The 23,347-nt window shown below is 37.0% G+C and overlaps 1 protein-coding gene across 2 annotated transcripts in view; it reads right to left on the minus strand.

Annotated features, from left to right (window-relative positions):
- Window positions 1-23,347, minus strand: part of LOC148351697 (formin-like) — a 78,133-nt gene that overhangs the window by 32,602 nt on the left and 22,184 nt on the right. The window contains exons 1-6 of one of the 2 annotated variants that reach the window (XM_088354197.1): window positions 20,183-22,087; window positions 19,945-20,065; window positions 18,651-18,712; window positions 15,839-16,476; window positions 13,263-13,404; window positions 4,343-4,430 (exon numbers count right to left, since the gene is read on the minus strand). In XM_088354197.1, the coding sequence (XP_088210323.1) occupies window positions 4,343-4,430; window positions 13,263-13,404; window positions 15,839-16,476; window positions 18,651-18,712; window positions 19,945-20,065; window positions 20,183-21,670 (2,539 nt within the window). In that variant the 5' untranslated portion in view covers window positions 21,671-22,087. Of the gene's footprint in view, window positions 1-4,342; window positions 4,431-13,262; window positions 13,405-15,838; window positions 16,477-18,650; window positions 18,713-19,944; window positions 20,066-20,182; window positions 22,088-23,347 lie in introns of those variants that run through there. The other variant, XM_088354198.1, reaches the window with a different exon arrangement.

The raw sequence follows: 23,347 nt of genomic DNA on the forward strand, positions 1-23,347 counted from the left end.
TGAATCAAACTCTAAAGTCGATCGATCATCAATTGGCATTTTCACAGCAAAAATAAAGGGTGTTTCTGCATTGTGGTAAAACTTGAATAAACGTTAGTTGGTAGGGAAAAAATGATGGTGATTAAAGAACTGATTATGATCTTTTTGTAACCATCAACTACACTAATCCCCTAAACCAGTTTGCTCTCTTGTACATATATGAGTCATTGCACCAAATATTGCAGTTCATGAAAAAAAAAAAGAATACGTGTAGAACACTTTATAAAGGGCATTGTGTATTGTTTGGTGCCTCTGGGTGGTACGAAAAACCTTTCTTTGTTTAAAAAAACATTGTTTTGATTAATAAACAAAAAAATGAACTATCATATGAACGTGCATCTTTTTAAAAATTATAGGTTGAGAAATTTGTATTTATTTTACATGAAGCTCACCTACAGGGAGCTGACTTAATTGTCTGTCATATTGTTGCTACGGGAAATCCGAAAATACAAAACACCTTGTGAAAGGCTGGGAAGAAAATTGGAAAAAAAATGCGAATCAGAGGTTGGATCAAGCCTGATAAAATCCAGTCCGACTTGAATCAGCCCCACGGGAATTAAAGCCTGACGCAGCCGAGCCTGACCAGTTGGCTTGATTTTAAAAAGTGAGACCGTAGTAAACCCGAAATTTCATAGGAGGAGAGGTGATACATGATAAGAAATTAAAGCCTTTGTTTTTTAACAAGATCTAAGTTAAACAAGAGTGTATAAACATTTACATCTTTTATATTTGTGTGTTTGCAGAGGTTACATTGACTGACAATTTTCGTTCCTTGGGGTATTTTTATTTGAGATGACGAGAAAATGTTAAGGCAGTTCGTCATTTTGACGGGCTGAAAATTGGGCCATAAACCACAGCAGCATTACGTTCTTAAAAATCTAGTGCAGCACTTTCAGAAAGATAGAGCCATAGAGACAAAAAAGAACAATGGCTTGGGCTTAAGATCTTACCTCTAATGTGAATGGAATAATTTGATAGGTATAGTGATTGATGAAACAATAAGTTGTGCTATTTTCATACATTCATCCATTGGTAAAGTGCTGAGTGATTTCCCCATCCTTCCTTCGATTAACATCGCTAGATTTACAGCTATCAACTTTACATCTCATTTATCTTTATTTGTATTATTATTATTTAAACGAAAAGAATCATGTCTAATTTTAACAGTGCTATTGGGAATAAGAAAAAAATTCATATAGAAAACACGCAAGGCTTGGACTCAAACTGGAGACTGTTGGCCCGAATGCTTCTCCATTAACACTCCAAAGACCTCCTTTTTTTCAATCACGCGCTGCTCGCAGCTAACAAGGTAACACGCAGCATTCTGGTTCCCAGCTGCAGTCAACCTGTCAACGTGGTCCTGCGTCTGGTTAAAAGAGTGCGCTGGAGGTCCGTTTCCTACATCTTATTAAAGTGGATTATTCGGTCCCTCAGCCGTGCAGCCGTCAATCACACACCAAAGGGGGGCCTGCTCTAGTGTGCATGGCGATGGCTCTGATCCGAGGGGAGCCGGATATCTCTCCACGGCCACAGATCAAAGCTTGCCTGTTGACCGACTCACACCCTGTTCTTTCACTTTTCCTTCATCGGCTTAGGTGAGGAGAGTGCATGTGTTTGCATGTGTGTGTGCGCGCAGAGTGACTGAGGCGTTAGTGGGGGGCCCTCCTATTGCTCTTGAACCATGGTGGCCCTTGTAATCCCCCAGTCACTCTGATTGGTCTCTTTTGCGGAATCATTTTTTAAACTAATGATACTTTTTATGATGTTTCGTATTCTAAGTCAGCAATACTATAGCAGACTTTCGTTACATGATACCGAGGTTTGGTCTAGACTTTGGTGGGGACATAGCGCATTTTTTTCAAGTGATCACATAGCATTGGTGGGGAAAAACAATGATTGCAGATATTGTTGGGGATTTAGCACATTTTTTTAGCTGGTCACATAATAATGGTGGGAATCACAACAATCATTGCACGATATTTGTGGGGACAAGTCCCGTACATCCACGCCCAAACTACGCCCTTGCATGATATGGTTTGTTTAACTCTAAGGGTAAGAGTCTCTAAGCTCTTTCTAATTGAAAGCTAATTTTTGCTAGTAATTAGTGCAAATTTCTAAAATAAAAACTTAAAAAGTTATTACTATGTTGTTACTATGTGATATGCTACTATTGTTTTTATAATCATTGATATCCGACCTATGTAATATGTATAACCAAGAGGTTTTGTCATATTTACACACAAAATAGTAGATCTTTTAAATAGAAATGTAATTAATAAGGAAGATGAATGGGTAGGGAAAATAAGCGTCTGCTTTTTACAACCCCTTTTCAAACATGTTATGTTAACATTATTTTGTTGTTGAGTCATTGTTTTTCTCCTGTTTTTATTTTCTAATGTTCGAAATAAAGTTTTCATTTATTCATTCATGTTATTCCCAGGTTAATTATTGGAAGTGGGGTTGAATAAACCCAGTCAAGCACAAATAATAATTTTACTACAAAATCACAATGACTGTTTTGAGCATTTTTAAGAAGAGGTCTGTGGGCACCACGTTGGAGACCCCTGTGCTGAAAGGAAATTTTGATTATTTCAACAATCATTTTGCTTTTTTCACTAAATGTTTTTATTTTTATTTAGTAATAGACAATCTCTAAAATCAAAATTAATTGTTAACCAACAGATAACATTTGCCCCATCATTTCCCCTTATTTTATAATATTTTAAGCAACTCTTAAAAAAACAAAAAAAAAAAAAAACTACTGCTCTGAAAAATAAGCGAATATGGCAGATGACAGAGACTTTTTCCTCATTTCTTTTTCTTATATCAGGATTTTTTTTTGTAAAATAAGAAAAAAACATATCTGACACAAATGTTTACCTAATTCCTTTTTACTGGACCTTTTACAGCTTCCAAACAAAGCTATTTTTATTTATTCCTAGGTTGCAATTTCAGATTACCAAGTATGGTTTTCAATCCAATTCGTATGCAAAATAATTGTCTTCCCATTTCTACAGTTCTATCAGGAAATGCCACCAAGATTATTTGAAATAATCTTGTCATCCAATCCCCTTATCTCAATGTTAAATATACAAGCTGTGCGGCACTTAGATTTGTTTAGCATTACTTAGCGTGTTAGCTATACAAGCACGGCTGCACTGTTCTTATTTTTTTGTCAGTATGCATTAAGGTAGTTTGTCTGAAAGTAGTTTAAATGCTTCCATGAAAACAGTTTCTGAAGGAGAAGCGACTAATTGTTTTAGCACTTTGCTACTAAATCGAAGCGATTGAAGATTTCTAAGATGCTTTATTGTTAGTAGCAGAGCTTCTGCAGTAGGTTAGCCTCGTCTCTGATTGGTCCTATTTTTTTTTTTGATAGTTGTTTCCATCTAGAGTTTTGCTATTCAATTTGGTAAATAAGACCCAAATTGTTCATTTAACCCCACAAACTGCAACTGTAAGCGGCACTAAGTACTAAAAGACAATTAACATAGTCAGGAAGAAAGAAAAAAAAAGATCCAAAGGCTAGGCCATTGTAGATCTGTGCTTGTGTTTTATGCACTTGCTCAGATTTCTGTTAACTGTTGAAGGTGGTTTGTTCGTGCTTAGATCATTAACGGGGTGTCAGTCCCATTAGGCTTGTGGAAACCGTCACTGGCTACAATAAACAGATTTGCTGGCCGCATGCTCAGACTCGCAGGCGGCAAACGCTCCACGCCACAATCCCATTACAGGAAAGGAATCGTTCCCGGTCAATCTAACGCTGTCCTGAACTCACTATTTAATGTGTTTACATGCAGGCTACTATTTTTCCACAAACAGGCCACGGAGCATGCAGTCCCAGCGTGGCGTTTGTCAACCAAGAGACAGACAGCTTTTTGATTATAAACACTTGACGCTGGATTCTTAGCTAGACTGCAACTTCTGTTTTTCATGCCAGTAGTGGCGTCTCAGATTTAGCCGAATCAAGACATTTTCTTTCCCATTATGTAAAAATCACCCACATACCAATTAGAAGGGAAACATATACTAAACCGTGTATCTTGTTACTATTTAGAAGCTCTCAAAATTGTAGGAAATTATTCTCTGCTGCCGAGCTCCCAATTTTAAGACTAGGAATACTTCATGTAGTTATCCTAAACAGACACTTTTCCTGAGACAGTGAGCTTCTTAGCTTCCCAAGGTATTTGTCATTGGAAACATTCTAAGTTTGTGGTTGTATTTTAAATGCATGGCTACATCGTAATGGGTACAAATTTTGAAAAATATTGTAGACATGCTGACGACAGTAAATGTTTTTCACCTTGCTGAATGTCTTTCATTTCCAAATGCAGGCTTGATATAAGGATGCCGACAGCTTGTGAACGCTTCCCATCAAGCAGCTTGATTATCTGGACAGAAGCCAAACATATTTGCTTTGTTAAAACAGAAAAGAGCATTTCTCGGGAGCACAAGTGTTGACAGTTTATGAAGGACACAAAGTAGGCATAGTCAAGTGCCAATAGCTGATTTGGGATTTATTTAAAGGTTGTGTTATGTACATGTATGATTAAGAACCATAAATTGGGTAATAAAATGAAGATTAATTATATTTTTAGGGCCATTTCTTTGTTAAATTGAATGCATCAAAAGTACATATCCTATCATCTGAGATATCGGTATCAGTGCCTGATTAAGAATTGGACTATCACTTTCAAATATTTGCATAATACATCATATTATTAATAAGGGATGCTGGATACTACTTTTTCTTTTCCAAGCCTACACCACTACAATCATTTGACTGTTCAGGCCTCACTGATACCAAGTGCTGTAACCATTAGTACTTTTGATAAAGCTTCTCACAAAAAGACCTAAAAGTCCAAATGTAGCAAAGTCTTTTAAAATGATATTTACTTAAATGTTCTTGTATGTTTTCCCACGTGTTCCCATGTATTCCTTAAGGTCCTATTGATAGCCTTGGGAGTACATATACCTCAACATATGACGTTGTATCGGTCTTATACCAATTTCTTTTATGGGCATTCAACCGTTTCAACTATTGATGAATTAAATGCCTGTTAAAAATTAAAAAAGTTTTATACAACTTTTTTCAGACTGATTTTGATACTCAATTATTGAATAATCACATATATACAATAATGTACATCACTGACATTCTTCTTTCCTTTCACCAACTAAATGGATAAATAGATTTAATGGAAAATGGCCATTCTGCGGGATCTAATTGATACCTTAAAATTAGGTTGCTATACCTGGTAACCATAGTCACCCACCTGTAGTTAAAAATATTTAAATATAACTATCACAAATACATATTTTCCTATGATTGCAGTATTATTACCCAAGCATTGTATTGTTTATTAAGTATTATTTTGTTTGAAAATGTCAATAGTGTAATGGACTAAGGTTTAAATACTGGTAGCTGTCTAAAGCATGTCATCCTAATTAGAAAGCAAAATAGTGATTCAAAGTGCAAGTTGTGAAAAGTAATTTCTTCTGTTTCCACTTGAGGTTGGCGAATAAGACAGAAATCTAAAGTTGTTCTTTGTGTCTGGGAATTATCTGGACGATTGTCCTGAGTAATAGCTGTGACACAACATATGTATATCTGCACGGAAAGCCAACAACATTACATCAATTGGAAACAATGAAATGCACCGTTTGTGGTCCGCCAGAGAACAAGCGAGATATCGTCCAAAAATATCGAGTCGCCGTGAAAGTACAAAGGCATAAGTAGTGGCACCATAAAAGGACAGTCTGAGGAGCAAGGGAACAAGAAGCAGGCTTTTTTTTTATAACAAACTATAAATTCACAGGATTTTTATTTGTGCCTACACATGGTCACGATTACTTATGAGTGAATTAGCCGTAAAGCCAACGAGAGTTTTGGCAAGGTAAGGCCATGCTCTAAAAGTTAATGTGTCGGGCTTCTTCATTAGGTATTATGGTGTTGTGGGCTACTAAGCTGTCTAGTGGGAGCCGGCGTGCGCAAGCCTTAGAAGTGGGTATTGCATTACAGGGCGTTAGTAGGTGCCATGCTGCTTCCAGCTCTATTACCTGGATCACTGGGGATCTCCCACTCTGGGGACTAGAAACGACTGAGTACCAGGCTTTCCTCAACACCTCTAATTAACCGCTGTGGACGGGCCACACTTAAAGCGGCACTGGAGCCGTTCCTTTGCACTCTGACTGCAGAAACTTGCCATTTAACTCAAAAAGTTAAGTTAATGGGAAAAGACAAGTGATGCTGGATGTTTGGTCACCTCATAGGAAAGCTTGTTAAGGGTAGAAGGTTAAAAAAAGTCCCAATGCTGATGCTGAGACAGGTAGACATTAGGAGCAACCGGCTCCCTCTTGTGGGGCATAGGGGAACAGTTCAGCTCTACAGTAGAGGATTGTGAGTGTGAAGAAAGACAAATAGAGGCAAAGGAGCTGTTAAAATGAAACAGAACCCCCGCCAATTTTTTAAATGCACAGCTTCGAATATTCTTCTGATATTTTGTTACTTGATTTGAGCTTTAGGATCCTAACTGAGCATAACAAAATGCAACCGGATCTAATGGACTTTGACAGATACATTAACCAATACATAATGTAAAAAAACACACCCAAATGCTGGCTTCTGACACCTTAGCAAAAAAGAAAAAGGAAAACTTATTTCATATAACAATAAATGCTGAATAAATGTTAATATATTTTAGGGTTCAAGTATTTCAGGTAAAGATAAATTCACAATATTAAACAATACGGATCATCTAGAATGGAACACCTAAGGCTCTAGAAGAGGGATGGATAAACTACGACCCACGGGCCACAACTGGCCCCTCAGGCCTATAAGTTCGGCCTGGCAAAAGAAAGTTTGTGAAAATATAATAGCAATACTTATAATGGTAAATAAAGGACTACTATTTAAAAGTTTTGGTGCTACCCTTTTCCCAAGTGTCCTTTCATTTTGCCATGTATTGCCATGGAATCCGATTTCAGAATCTGTACCAGCAAATACAAAAAAACAAAATCAAAACAATGAATCGATTTTTTTCCTCCTTGCTAGGGCTAGCTGCTAAATATTTGAACCCAAAGAGGTCGATGACTCAGAGTCTGCCCACCCCTGCTATTGAAAAATGAACATACCCAAAAAATAGAATACATTTTAGATAGGTAAAAAACAGGTCTGTGTGCGTTGAAGAAAAACTAAGAGTTAGACATGTATATATATATATATATATATATATATATATATATATATATATATATATATATATCTCTTAGTTTTATTTGAAAAGAGATTTAAAAAGAAACGTAAGCTGGCACCCACGATCGATATATGTCTAAATCTTGGTGAGAGGTGATTTTCGGTAGATATGATCGAAACTTAATTAGACAGAGGCATGTTGGAAAACACAAGAAGAATCTTAAACAATAGAGTTCTTCCAGATTTTAACAAAGAAAAATATACTTTAAAATGCATTTTGTTTTACTAGATTTTAATTTTGGTATAACCAAGTCTTATTCGTGTTGCCAACGTTATTTTGAGTGGAACTGATAGATGCAGGCAGACGGATTTTGGGTTCCAGGGTAATGTGTGTTAGCTTTTTGTAAATCTGAATGACAGCAGATTTTGATGATCTATCCGAAAAATCATAGAAATCATATCATCTAACGCAATTTTATGTTGATAATCAATAATCAGCAACTCAAGAAACACTAGCCTCGTCTTGCGTCTTCTCAGAAATATGTTTTCAACTAACGCACCTTGACTACCCATAACTCATTGCCATGAAGCACTTAAAAGCTGTTCTTTTGTGTAAGCAGAGCCGTCATCCATAAAGTTATTGCAGGCTAGATTTATAAGAGTGAAGAAAATCGCTGTTTTGTTTGACTGATTTGACGACGGTGTTCCCCCTTTGCCTTCAATCAATCACGCCCTCATTGACAAGCATACTTTGGCGCGCCCGTTTTCCCAAATCCTCTAAGTGCGTGGCCTGTGGAGTGAAGCCACATGCCTGCAATTACAGAAAAAAACTCTAGGCAACTTCAGCGCTTTGATATGCTAATCGGCATAGAGAAAAAGGCTCCAGAATACACAGGACCTTTGATTTTTTTCTTCTTCTGTAGCACACATGATAAAGATTATCACTTATAGAGGCAGCAGCTCCGTCCATCATTGTTCAACTTATGGCGTTTGGAGTTGTCGGAGATCAGGGAAGTGAATGGTATGCATAATGCTAGAACATTCCAGTCCCTCCTACTGGTCTCGACTATATTGAGGCCCTGGGCTGTGGGAGGTAACTTGATAAGGCAACACTCTTTTCTTACTGATATTAGTAAAATTAGTCACTGATGCTAATACCAAGCTAATGCATCGCTGGTACTTTTGATTTACCATCCTTTCCCGACTGTAAGGCGCACGCTCAAAATATTCATCTCAGAGCTGATTGTTTCATATATAAGGCGCTATAAATTGAAACTATAGTAAGAGCGAGGGTTGCATTAAAAAAAATCTAAAAAGTAACCAAAATACTTATTTCATAGAACATAAAGATTAAGACATTTGGTTTTACAACTAAATTAACTTGATTTATTCATAAATAGTTACCTTATGTAGAAGTACTTCTTTGTAATTGTTAATTTACCATTTTATTTACGCTGTATAAGGCACACCGGATTATAGAGCACATTTTTTGCATTTCTGGCAAATTTGGGATTTTTAGATAAGCTTTAAAGTCTGGCAATTAGGGTAATTTCTTCACAAAAACTGAATGGTAAAAAGGAATGAATTAGGAATGTACGAATATTGATAAAAACAGAGTTGAAAAAAAAAAGTCTTAATTTTAAAAACAGCGCCTTTAACAGTTGCGTTTTTTAACCAGTGTGCCGAGGCACACTACTGCGCCGTAAGACCTTGTCTAGAGTGCCGCAGGAGATTGCCCCATTTTTTCGTTCCAAAAAAGCATGCGACTGATCAGTCTCCTTGCTTTCTACCATTGAACAGCCTGGTAACTGTACCATTCATCTACAGAACCCTTTTTCAGCCCGGGAGTTTTCTACCTAAAGCTGGCCCAATGTGCTATGGAGGAGGAATTTGAATGGATTAAACAGCAGCGAGCTCTTATGATGCATTTTTATTGGAAAGAGATTCAGGTATATGTTGAAAAGTTAACTGAAAACACTTTACTATTTTAATTCAAAGGAAAATTATAGAAATATTCTGATATAGATAAAAACGTATGTACCTATGTACAGTATCAGTAATTTGAAATCAAATACGTTTTCACTTAATCAACATAAATAAAACGGAATCCCCACAAATTGTACGATCATGGTCATCCTGGAGTGGTGCCCCTTCTCAAGGTCTCTTATATTCCTCATACTGAGGTTTTTTATTTTTTTTCCTTGGTTTAAAGGTTTCAGATCAGGGGATGTTGTAATTGTGGCTTTGAGACATTTTGTGATTAAGGGCTTTACAAATAAAAGTGACTTGACTTGACATTTGCCTTGCCAACAGATTGTTAGGCTTTACACTAAACTCCTATAACCTTAATGAAGTTGTTTCACCACAAACATTTTAAGTGAGCTACTTAAAATATCAAAATCCTCCTAAGCAAAGCACTGGCCCATGCAACTTCCTTGATGACAATGTCATTGTCTATAGAAATTAGAATTTCCTTTTCAGTGTACATCAGAATGCAGGTCTCCAGAAGTTCCAGAGACAGTGAGCTTCTTAGCTTGGTTTTACACATTTTAAAGCAAAGAAGCTCCGCTCACATGCAACCTGAGTACAAGAAAGGATCAACAGGAACTTATTTGCTAGCCCAATGTCATGGTAGGCATCCGTGAGAAGGTTATATCGTGAGAGAACCTGCTTTTTTAATTCTTTTTCTTTTTTTTTTTCTTCTCCTGTTTCTTTTTTCTCTCAAGATTTTTTCTCGTTTTTTTCAAGCATTTCCCACTTTTTCCCTGGCTTTATCCTTCCTTTTTCTAATTTTCCCCTCTATTTTTTTATGTTTTTGCCTTTACTTTATTTATTTTGTCATTTCTGTTTTTCATTGCTATCTTTTACCCCAATTTTTTAGATTTATTAGTCCTCCAAAAGTAATTTTGTGCATCATGTTACATAATACTCTTTAAAATATGGATAAAAGCAACAAAAACTGAAGAGCCTTTTTAGTAAACAGAGCCGAAACAGCCGCTTCTCCAAAAATGAGACGGAATTCCCATCACTACGAGCCTATTTGAGTGAGAAAAGCTACCCGGCAGTTAACTCCTAGATTCTGCAAACACATAGTGCAACACACAACCAGGGACACACAGACGACATGCAAAAAGTGCAAGATGAGTGAAATTAATGATAACAGTCCTTCTTTTAATGCATTTCTTTTTGTTTTCCTGGCTTTTTTTGGCTCCACCTGGCATCTTTCTGCCCTCCATCGTACCTGACTCATATCATTCGCGCTGTTCTTAATTTTACTGCTACAGAAAAGAAGAATGGTGGTGGGCCAAACCAACCAATCATTTGGGAGGGGAGAATTCCCCCAGATATGAGGCCAAATAATTGTCATTTGAATAGTGCAAATGACAGATGCATGTTAAATTTATTTTTCTCTTTCAGCCAGCCCAAACTCTACTTTGGAATGAGCCGGCCACTCATGAAATCTCCATTTCTTCCTGATTAGTCACTCTGGCATTGTTCATTCATATAAGAAGGTGGCAGCAGATTATTATTTTATTATTTCTATATATTTATATATTTATATTTATATATGTGCATTTGTTGTAGTACGGGGACATGTATTGAATAAGGTATTTTGTTTGATGAAACTGTTTAAAATTGCACTACAAAATAATCATAACATAAATCAAATAAAGAAAAAATATTGCACATACTTTTCCTGCTTATAATAATTCTCTTATTTGACTAAAAAACTGGAAAATTTTTTAGAACCTACTAAAACTTGCATGGTTCCAAAGGATGATGATTTTTGCAAATTTGAAGTATTATTTTTGTTGTTTAAAAAAGCCCTGTTGTAAAACAGTTAAGACGGGTTAGAAATATAGTAAAATCCCAAATTACAGCAAAAATAATATAAAAAAGGATAATTTATTACTTTATAAACTACCAAAACTTCACAACCAAATTAGGAAAATCGGTCATTTAAGTTTGATAAACACCTAACACCTAGCCGTTCTTAATTACGCTTTTTTTGCCTGGTGAGACAATATAATCCGGAGCAATTTCTAGTCCAGAAATTACAGTATGCATTTTTTTGGCTGGTGCTATTTATAATCCGGAGTGATTTACAGTCCGGAAAATACTTTAGTCAATACAGTAACTACGTAATTGAATGTAGGCACTATGGAACAAGTCAAAAACAAAATGGACTCAAATCATTTACAACGACTGAAAAATAAAATTACATTCTTGGAGCTTGTCACGTAGCCTATTACAGTCTTTACAAAAAAAAATTGAAGTTTACATTTTCTGAATAGATAAGATATCTTAACAGTTTTCTGTCTAAAAACACCAACATTGGTATTTGAGATGCAATGTTATGCCCTGGGAATAAATACAAATTATTCAGAAATGTGAGTCATAAAAGATGGAGTTAAAGGCCGACAAAATATACCGGGTCGGAAAGTTACATTGTTGATGTGCTTTTATTCTTGAATACTTTTTGGATTTGTGTGTCAGTAAAGTTTCCACGAGTCAGCTCAGACATTTTCCAAGCTGATGTCAGCATCAACAGGAGACAGTTAGAGGTGTTTGTGTATGCTGGTGGCAGCTTTTTTGGGGATCAAATGCTTCTGTCACTTGAAGAATGACCAGACTGAATGGGATAATTTGAGAATGGATATCAAGGACAAGCATATGCCTGCACACACAATGTGGCCCAGTGGACCCTTGTGGAGCCTTGACAAATTGATCAGAATAAGGAGTGTGTATGGATTTTGAAGGGACAGTCTGCTCGGACGCCACAGTTAGGAGCAGGAACCTGCTGATAGGGCAATAGCTGTAGCAGATGTGCAAAATTGCAACATCTGATGAGATGTTTAACGTTAGGTCAATATTTAAAGGACAAATACAGTTGAACCTCTTAAATTGAGAATCCATAATCCTTAAAAATCCATCAAATGTTTGTGGAAAGAAACTTCTGTTTGGCATCAAAGTACAGTGTTGCCATACCTGTTTATTCATTTTTATAATTTTTCACATTAAAACAATACATGTAATATTGACAGATTATAAAAAAACATCACTCTTTAAGTAACTCTTTCATTAACTGATGAGAGAACACTTCGATAATAAACAAAAAACAAAACAAATGTCAAGGAAATGTTTTGTTTACGTGACATCAAAATCCAACAAAACAAAATAAAAGTAGAATAGAATAGAACAAGGAGATTTTTTTTTACAAAATTAGACAAACTAAAATCCATTAGGTTTTGAGAAATGGGTGCTTGTATTGTTTAGTGGCTGTCTTCCACATCAGGTATGCCAGATTCCTGAAGAGAACCCACTTCAAAATATATGTACCTTGTTTATTTAGGTATAAGACCGCCCTAACTTATGCTTTACTTTATATCTTATGATCTCTTTTGTTGTAATAAACAGTTGTTCTTAAAACTAAAAAGGTGCATCACTTCCATTTGTTGGCAACAAACCCACCATGTACATGAAGTGAAAGTAGTTCATGGTCACAGAATGACAATAATGTTGTCATCATGGTGTTAGCATTATGGTGTTTTTCAGGTCACTCTGATGGAAAACATTTGAAACTTTCATTGCCTATAGAGTTGATAAATTATTGTTTTTATGGTGACAGCGGTTTGATTAGTTAACATTTTCCCCCCAATATAAACCGTGGCAAAATCCCAGGAATGTATTTTATCCAGCCTCAGAGGTAAAATTCTGTTCCATGATGCAAATGTTAAGTGTTTTTTTTCAGTTTCCATTGAATATCTCGTCCAATTCAATGATTTTATGATAAACAAAAGGAATGAACTCAAAGCCCTGAAATGTGTGCATTCTCATTGCCGCAGCTAATGAGTACAAGGGTGTAATTTTCAGCTTTACACTGCCTTGTTTGAAGCACTAATCTCTGACCAAAGGTAATTGAGTTTCTTCAACCAAAGGAAGATAAAAAAAAGAAAACACACCTTCAGGCTGATGCAATTGTGCCACATATGAAAATGTGCATAGTGAAAATAAAAAGAAAATCTACCTTTTTTGTTTTGACTTTCTTCTCATATGTGTCAGAGAGAGGTTTCTTCTGTGGCTGAGGTGTGGCCTTGGAGAAAAGATCTTCAAACGCTTTAGGGTCAATGATGTTTGGCTCCTCAAGAGAGCCCCACAAAGTGTTGTTGCTGTACAAAACAAGTAACAAAACATTTGCATCAATGACTAAAGAATAAGTCCAACACTAACTTGGAATTGTGTGTCATGTTGTTGGAAGGTTACAGATGCTAATTGCGTATGTCCACTTTTCTACATTGTAATGTTGCCAAACTATGGACGAATAACTTTTAAACCAAACCATCCTCTAAAATCAGACGCCTATGACCAAGGTGATAAAAAAACAAACAATCATTGATGCAAGATCGTTTGTGTCCTAATGGAACACTTCCAACAAGTGAACTCGAATAAATTCAGAAGTTGCTGAGTAACACAGATAATAAAAACAAACAGATGAAGAAATGAGAACACATGCTGTTTAAAGTCAGGAGGATGTTTAGCACTTGGCTGTTACTGACAAATCACTCTTCCGCTAACCTCCCTAAATTATGGTAATCAAAACCATAGCAAAAATACTTTTGGATGCAAAATGCTACAATGTAGTTTAGCTCTAATCTATTACTCTATTATCTATAAATTTTAGCCTCGGTTGACCAGTTTAATATTTGTTTATTTATACGTCAACTTTTTACAAAAAAACTTGTAGACCATGAAAATGCAGATAATTCAGATTTAGAGCTGCATGTTACTGAGTATTTGACAATTTTTCCATTTTAATGCAATTCTTCTGTTTTTGCACTAAATCTGTGATTAAATCCTGTAAAGATGTTTATTCTAAGGCAACTCAAATATGTACTGACTATATAAAATGTGGTGTTCCCTTGTCTAGGCATCTGCTAATATATGAGCTTTCAGACGCCCCACTCATCAAAACGTCACAGCCGGCCGTTAACTAAGATCACACAGCTGATCCAGTTATAGTTAAACCCGTTTAATGCTCCTTAACTCGACAGTTTACGGCTGAATTTATAGCTGCTGCCCGGTGAGAAAGTGTGGACCAAAAATTGGCTTCCCCCAACCATGGAAATACAAGGTCATAAAGTTGAACGCCTGGCACTCATGAGGCGGCAACCACAACCACAGTAAATGGGCTGGATAATCCACTCACAAATACAAAATCTGGAGTTCAAGGGGGATAGTGCCACTTTTAAATGATAAGCATTACACACTCAAGCCAGGGAAGTATAAATTAACTCGCCATTTGCTCATCTGAGCGATTTCCTAACCAATAAAAATCGACTACTTCTTAAAAATGTGTGGTGGTTAAGTAATTAGTAAAAAGTTGCCCTCATTGAGTTACATCAGAGTTGCAAATGATGACAAATCATGGCCCAACTTTAATATGACGTCCTCAAACCAAGGGTGTAACGACCTTTTTTAGGCCTGTGAGCCAAATATGATAGGTATCCATGTAAGCCCTCAAGATACAATACAAACTGATATATCTCTCTTTAGAGATGATACAATGGCACAATTTTAAATATCGCACCTAAAAACCTCCAAATTTCCGAAATTTAAAAGTGTGCTTAATAACCGGGTGCACCTTACATACCATAGAATACGGTGGAATTTATTTTTAATACATACCACAAATAAAGGTGTGCGTTACCATACAAGTTTTACATATAAGATTTAAAATAGTATTACCGCACTTGAACAATGATTGAGCAATCCCTGATCAAATCAATGAAAACTGCAGACCTTAATTGCAAAACATTATATGCCACGGGAATCAAGCCTGAGTAGTGGCGGTGAAAACATTATACTCCGAGGCCATCAGTGGAACAAATGGTAACCCATAAGACCTTATCTCATTATCACACTATTTTTACTCACTGCCAAGGAACCCTGATTTGCTTAGTGCATTCTGATTGTTTAAGCAGTTTTGCCACTACTTCACGAAATAATATAACGAAATAGGGAAAACAGAAAGTCTTAACAAAACACTATACAGCTATTTTACGAAAGTATACATAATAAACTGAAGGGTTATTGACGCCCAGGTGAAGAATTGGAGAGACTGCTTAACCCAGAGGTTGGGAACCTATGGCTCGCAGGTCACGTGTGGCTCTTTTCATGAGAACATCTGGCTCAGAGACGAAATGGAACATGCACAAATATATACTGTATTATTACAAGCAGAATGTAGCATGTGCGAAGCTGGGGTATTACTAAATACAAGGAACGTTTAGTCTAGTATATCCAGGGCCCAGTCTTAACTACAGTTTACATTCAAGGTGTCACACCAACAAACCCCTGGGTTCAATTCCCTTTGCAAATGTTTTGTCATTTTGGTCAGCGACAATTATTGACTGATCGATCTTTGCATTATTGCATTCACATATACCGTAAGTGTGTATAGAGCCCAATGGTTATATCCAAATACACACAGTATGGTGTCCCTTATAGTGCGGACGGTACATATTTTTAAGTTACAAAAAAAATCCAAATTTATTGGATTCTATTTCAAAAACGGAGTTAACGAGATCAACAAACTATACATACCTATCGTCATGTATTTGAATCCTGGTCCAGTAGAGAGGCTTCATGGGGCAGGCTGGTTCAATAGCAGCCTTCCGAGGGGGCTTTTCAAACATCTTGGTGAAACTGAGACCCCCAAAGAGTGGAGGTGGTGGGGGGTTGCCGCCTGGAGGAGGGGGAGGTGGCGGCGGGCCCACTCCAGGTAGACCAGGTGGGGGAGGCGGCGGTGGTGGAGGGCCGCCCCCTGCAGAAAACGGCAGGGGAGGAGGTGGCGGTGGAGGGGGTGGTGTCGGCCCTGATGGGCCCGGTAGAGGTGGTGGAGGCGGGACTGTTCCAGCTGAACCCGAGGCGGTCTTAAAGCCCAGATTGAGTCCGATTGAGTCCAAGTTAAGTCTTTTCGGCACGTTCTGGTTGGCTGCTTGGACAGCATTGCCTGTCTCACCCTCCGGGCTCTTGATGAATGTCTCCCTGTCGGTTTGGATCCCCACAGTTCGACAAGTTTTGATTGACGGGTCATCTGCCGTCGACACGGCCACGTCTCGCGTCTCACGCTCCACGTTATAAGCTTTATCTTTTTGCATCTTGGCAATGATGCCTTCAAGGTTCGATAACGAAACAGCATGTTCACCTCGGAGTTGGAAGATCTGGAGCTCGAAATCGGACTGTTGAAGCACAATAATGTGTGGGATTAGTATTTGAATTACAAAGTTACCTCTTCATACAAGCTTAATTCATTCCAAGATCATGCTCGTAGCTCGAATTGCTTGTGTAACAAGCAACTTTTCCCTATAGAATTAATAATAATTTTCATTAATTAATTTATTAGTCCGCTCCCGTCCTCAACAAAAGCATCGACGTGAAACCTAAATGGGTATTAAACAAATCTTCTGATCAACACGTTCAAAGAGTAATTAAACATTAACATATATTGATATGATAAATAGGATGATATTAACTAAATAAGATGCACGTTTTTTTATGAGCGTGAACAATGCTGAGGGAGTCACTGTAACATGAGTGATTTTTTTTTAAGGAGTCACAAAGACACACACCGGTCAACTTTTTCAGTGTATTTTTTTCTTTTTCTGACCATTTGAAATTGTATGATAATTTTCATATAGATTTTTTTATTTTTATTTTTTAAAGACCTATCTTGTCCGGCCCATTTCGGTTCTGATCAGGATCCTCTTGGTCACTGGTAAGAGATGACAACCTTAACGTACATTGCTAACATCATCGTAATATTCTACATAGTCCGTCTTGCTGAGAGTATATAGGTGCCCTGATATGTTCATAAAGTTTATTATTGCTTAATGAGGGGAATTGCAACCATTAAACAGAGGGCAATTGACTGAGGTTGACATGTATGAGAGCGGGTGACTGTTGATGATGTGTAAGCACTTACTGTACACTTTCTAGCAGTGAGCAGTCTCGAGTGGTCGCTAATGGTAGTGGGACTGCTTGTGAACTAGATTTTTCTTTGTATAGTGAGCAAACCTTTTGTTGCAAATAAAACTCGTATCCCAAAATTTTCGTGTAAAGAGGTGCTCGTATTTAAAAGTACCACTGTATATTGCATAAGATGTGAATGAAAGATCATGTTACTTTAATAATTATTTCTATCTTGATGTGCATTATAGAGCACTCAACAACTTGCCAAGACCTAATCTAGCAACCCACCCTTCAAGCTATACAAAAGAAAAAAATATATTGATTGTGCACAACAAGGAACTTGTTAGGCAATGATCCTTACATATGTTCTTTGTTAACGTGTTTCATTTCAAAACAGCGTGAGGCACGTTCTCTCCCTTTGTTGTGTGCCAACTGTGCTACAGGTTTCCCAGTCTCTGAAGCAGGAGGACAAATTAAAGCCTTGAAATGGACAGAATTAGAAAAGCTTCCCAAGGTGAGATTTCAAAAGAGAAAATTGCCAATGATTCAACTCAGAGCCGTCCAAATTTATGCAAAGAAGTCCAGTGTTTGTAAGTAACAGCTCGTCCATTCTATCATTCAATAAACTTTTTTTGTGGTGTAAAATTCTAACTAAAATAGTGTTAAATTTTTTTTTTTTTTTTAAATTAAAAAAAGGGTGTCAACGCTTTTCTTTCTGGGTTTATGTGTGTGAAGAGCCGTGACAAAAAAAAAAAAAATACATATATGATACATTTGTAAATTTCTGCTTTTGGTCAGAGACAATTAGGAGAAAGGTGGATTTCAATAATAGATTTTGAGCATCCACAAATTACTTCAAATTAGTAATTTTGTTGACAGGTACACTGCTCAAAACTTTTTAATGTCCCATCCTGCATATCAAGAAGATTTACAGACTGTCTCTTTACAAACCCTCCTACCAACAAATTCTTATTGTCCTCTAAATTTGCCAATTTTTGGCACCTTAAAGCAGTGTGTAAAATTGAAAGTTAGATTAAAGGACTAAGATGAAACACGTTGAATAATGGCGACAACCATGCAACACATGTACAATGTTTAGCTTACTTTACCAGATAAATCAAATACAAATATCAAACTACAAGAGGAGTACGATGACACAAACAAAAACTAAGCCTTAAAGGTGAATTTCGTAAATTATGGTAGTCTTATCTGTAAGATCCATTGAACCCATGCACTAATTAAACAGTATAAGCGAAGCAATTAATACCAGTTTGTAAAGACTGCCCCTGGCTATCGTTGAACAATTTATGTGTGTTCTGCGCCATCATGTGTCTATAATGTGTAACTGCATTTTTGTAACTACAGATCCATTATTAAATGTTCCAGAGCAGAGACCCTTTTGAAGTGGATTGTATATGATGACATGTTGAAGATCAAAACTTACATGCATTCGCTCCAGGTCTTCCTTGCATTCTCTCTTGAGCTGCAAGAGGGCAGCCTGGTGCTCTAAAAGAAAACACAACACCATTCAAACGGATGACACACTATACATCCATCATAACTGTTGGTGTTTTTACATGCTGACAGAATGACTAATAACAAAAGGGAACGTTGAATTTTTAGGTATTTAACATTTGCAAGCAGCTGTGCTTGATAAAACTAGAGATAATATTGAACAGAGGGTTGGGTCATTTTTTCACAACAGGACCAGTTTTGCAACTTCAAAAACCCGTTTTTAATCTCCATGTGAAAAGGTGTTTCCTTTGTAAATCATTGTGACAAGGCAAATTCATCAGTATGATACAGGTACAGTAAGGAACAGCATAAAGAGGATTTATCTTATCTGATAAACAAGAAATATATACTCTTTTTTAGGCTTTACAGCCTCTGTGTAGCTCTATTTATAGTTCCTCTAACATTAAATCTTAGCAATAATGTATTCATTGTTTCTAAGGATAATCTTCATTAGTGATTAAATCTTACCTAATTTATGACAATAACAAAGTGTAAGCTAAATTATAACATGTGGTGTGATCAGAGTCAATAGGGTTAATTTTGACGAATAACCAATCAGCCAAAACTGTGTGCGTTTTCATATTAGTAAATGCAGAATTATAATTCATGGGTAAAAAAATATCAATTAATATATTCCAATTTTCTGAGGTGTAATATAATATGAATAGAAAAGACAATGGATTTTGCCTGTGGTTTCCAACAAAATGACTGAATTTGTCTTTTTTTATGATCTTTTTTGGTTTTAGTGCAAATAAAATAACCCAGTTTTCAGGATTATTTTGAACAAAACAATTCAATTTTTGAGGGTTTTAAATACACAAAAAGCATATTTTATTCATTCCCCTTTTGTAAAAAATACCCATTTTCTGTGGGTTGTTTTGTATAAAAAATAAAAACAATTTTTGTACAAAAATAATTTAAAAAACCTAGTAAATGGCGGTTGTTTTGAAATATTAAAGAATACAATTTATTGGCTTGTTCGTGATGAACAAAGCATGAAGCTAGGTCAAGTAATACCAAGGGTACAGTATAGTCACCCAAGCACTCCCCCTCCCCCAATGTTTATGAGCGTAGAACCTTGACACATGAATAACATACATCATTAAGAAGTCTCTTATTAGCATACACATCCTATTTATAAAACCTCTGCTATTCTTTGTTTCATATGGCACAGTTTTGAAGAAGATCATTCAGTGGATAAAGAGTAAGAATATAGTCCATACCCGCCTCTGTGTACTTGAGCCCGACTTTTTCTTCCTCATCTTTTGATTTGGGTGGCGGCCAGACAGCCTGCAGACGACCTGGAGTCCGGTCCTCGCTGTCCGCAGGTGATGTGGCCTCAGTCTGTGACGACAGAATAAATGCGACATTGTAAAAAAGTATTCCTGAAAAGGTGAATGATTTTTTTAGGTGTCGTAAATATGTAGTGTGGTATACATAGAGAGGTAGCTGATGACATACATTTGTTTCCGTGGGAACTTTGAGTTCCTTGCTGGGAATTTTGGAAGTTCTCTCGAAGATCGATCTTAGACTTTCTTTGTCATTCTTGATCTTTTTCCTCACTGCTTCTAGGTCTACAGGTTCATTTTTTTCCTTTTTGACCGATTTGGGTCCGAAAATACTGCGAAAAGTATCATACGCCAAGTCTGAGGTTTTTCTGATTTCGGGTTGTGGGGGTTTCTCTCCGGCAGTTTCATCTCCATTCTCAGAATTCTTATTTTGGTTTGGTTCTGAATCAACTCCCCGTCCTTCATTTTTTGATTCATTGAGCTTATCAAGGTTCCATAGACTTCCTGAAAGACGTCTTGGCTCCAGGTGTTTTTTGGTTTGAGCGGATGTTTTCTCCTCAGGTAGGAGCTTTGTTTTGTTGACTGTTTTCTTTAGATTAAGCAATGCCAGGTCAGCATCTTTCTCACTTTGCTTGATCTCGGACACAGTCTCTCTCTCGTCCCCAACTGCTCCTTTCTTGAGCACCCGTAGGCCACTGAATAGAGCTGGCATCTGAAAAGAATGGGGAGACGATAGGGAAGTGTCCCTGGAAGGGGACACATCTGGGGTCTTTGAGGAAATTGAATGCTGGGAGGAAAGTTTGGCGCTCGATTCGAGGTGACTAGATGATAGTGGATTTGTTTTATTTTCCACTTTGTCTGAGTTCCCTTCAAGGCTTGGAGGAGGGATTTCTTGTCTATAGCACAAATCGTCATAATTGTGATGGCTTGTTCCAGATCTTTGTATCATTGGTGATAGTACTTCTGGAGTACTATTTAAGTTAATGACAGGAACAGGTAGAGAACAATCAATTTCTTCATAGTTTTTGATGTCTTTAGTCTGTTTGCTACTATCGTCTTGTGTGCTTGATTCTTTCAATATGCAGGTGTTCTTTGTAGAACCAAGGACGCCAGCGTTTTGATTGGAGCTATCCGCGGATAAAAAAGATTCTGATGATGAAATTTTTAAGCCGTGCGTTCGAAATTTTGGAAAAGTGGCATCTCCATTAGTATGGTGCTCTTCATCTTCAGGCAAGGTGGGTTTCCTGACAATGACCAGCTTCTTGGACAGGTTTCTTTTATGCCCTACCCCATCCTCCTCATTTTCAGAATCACTATATGTTTCTACTTTTGTTACAAAGACTGTATCTTGGCCTATGAGTGGCAACTCTTCTACTGTTCTGTCAGACTCTTTGACCGTTTCCCATTCGTCAACACTTTGTTCTCTGTAATAGGGAGCATCTAAATCCCCTTGAAACAGATCGTCACTGTCTTTGAGCTCTCTTTGAAGAGTTTGACTGTCTTTCACATCAGACAGTTCCCGGAAAGATGTCAGCACAGCGGGCTGCACATCTGATGGTGATCTGTCCCTGCTGAGAAGATTATTGAAGACGTTAAACAAAGTTTTCGTAGGCTTTGTTTCTTGCGCATCAGAGCATTGACTTGAATTGTCCATTCTCATTAAATCGTCACATACGCATGAAGTGAAATACCCGCAAAATTGTGTGGCAGCTTTGGCAACGTGTCCAAGCCGCTAGTACCAAAGCTGCTCTTATTCTACCTCAAACATGGGCAGGATACAAAAAGGTCTTTGTACGGACAAATCTCCTCTTACCTTTTTTCCAACAACACCAATAACAATGCTACTGTGTGTAGAAAAGATACAAAACTAACGGCATTCATTGGGTTAAAGAAAGTGCTTGACTCGCTGTGTAAAAAAAGGAGAAAGTTCCTTGTGTCAAGTCTATCTGTTCAATATCCGGATTTATATCCTGCTGTTATCTTGATGGGAGAACAGAGAAGAGTTCAACTTTCACAAAGCAATTCCGTCTATTCCCACAAGGAGAGCTGCATTATCCATGTTGATGATGTGGATTATTCTTGTTTTGGTGCTGCCAGAAAGTCTGTGGTCCATGACTGAGCTTGTCGTTTTGGTTTACGTCTGTCTTCTTTAGCGGAAAGGAAAAGTCCGGGCAGTTGCTGTAAAAGGGGAAAAAAGTAGCAGGTTGGGGGGGTGGGAATGTGTTTCACTGGTTTACCCAGTCCGTGCACGCCCTCTACCAGGTCCCACCCTCTCTGGGAGGAAACCTGTAGCACCAGCTACAGGTGTCTGATTACCTCATGTTCAGAAAATGGCAGCATGACAAAGGTAATAGACACAAAAGGGTGTTTGTGGTCATCTGGAGATGCAAACGAGTTTAGTAATTGATTTGGTTCTCTAATGGGGGTACGTGTATCCCTGGAGGTGGGTGAAGGCAATCAATGTGGAATTGCAAAATAGATTTCAAAAGAAGCATAAGTATTTAAAAAATTTCAAAGGACTTTATTACTTTTGGAAAAGTGTACAAAAGATAATTGACCATGTTTGTTCAAAAATGGAAGCTAAGCAAGGAATTATATGTAGTATAAGCTCCCTGAAATGCTGACTGATTTGATTTGTCTTTTGATTTGTCCTCTATTGCCACTGATATCAACGTTGTAAAACATTCTATGCAATGGGATTAGACATGGCACTCCAGGATAAACATGTAATTTAGACTTTAAAGAGAATAATAAGATGAAAGGCTGTCAGCAACAAAGTAGTGTTAAGAGTTATAAGCACAACTTTGTTATTTTTTTGGGGTACTCTAAATGTTGTAAATTGTATATTTGTTTTCGAATAGTAAGAAGAAATTGTGGTTGTCAAAAAATCACTCCCTCTCAATATTGATCATTTTGTTTAAAACAACCCCCAAAAAATGTGTCATTTTACTAATTCTCAAAACGGTGTTGTAAGTTTATAACATCCGGAAAAAGATGTCATTTTGTTAGAAGCAAACCAGTAATTAGAGCACAAAACAACCTATACAATTTGATTAAATTGATCCAATAATTCCTACCACTGTGTTATTTGTTTTAAGTGTATTTTATAATATATTTTAAAAAATTACCCGGATAGGTGAATAGGGTTTCTTTGCAAAAAAAGTGTAACATATACACAAAAAAAGGCTGTAAACCAATGTAGTAAATAACTTTAAAATAAAAAACTTTGGAAATTAAGCTTATTTGCTTGTAGACAGTGTTAGCTAGATTGATAACGCTTCTACAGTGAAAGTGATAGTTCACACGCCAAGGCAAAAAACGACTGTAGTCTCTGGAA

Source organism: Urocampus carinirostris, chromosome 15 (assembly GCF_059441175.1).
Source record: "Urocampus carinirostris isolate Australia breed hairy pipefish chromosome 15, RoL_Ucar_1.0, whole genome shotgun sequence".
Lineage (NCBI taxonomy): Eukaryota > Metazoa > Chordata > Actinopteri > Syngnathiformes > Syngnathidae > Urocampus > Urocampus carinirostris.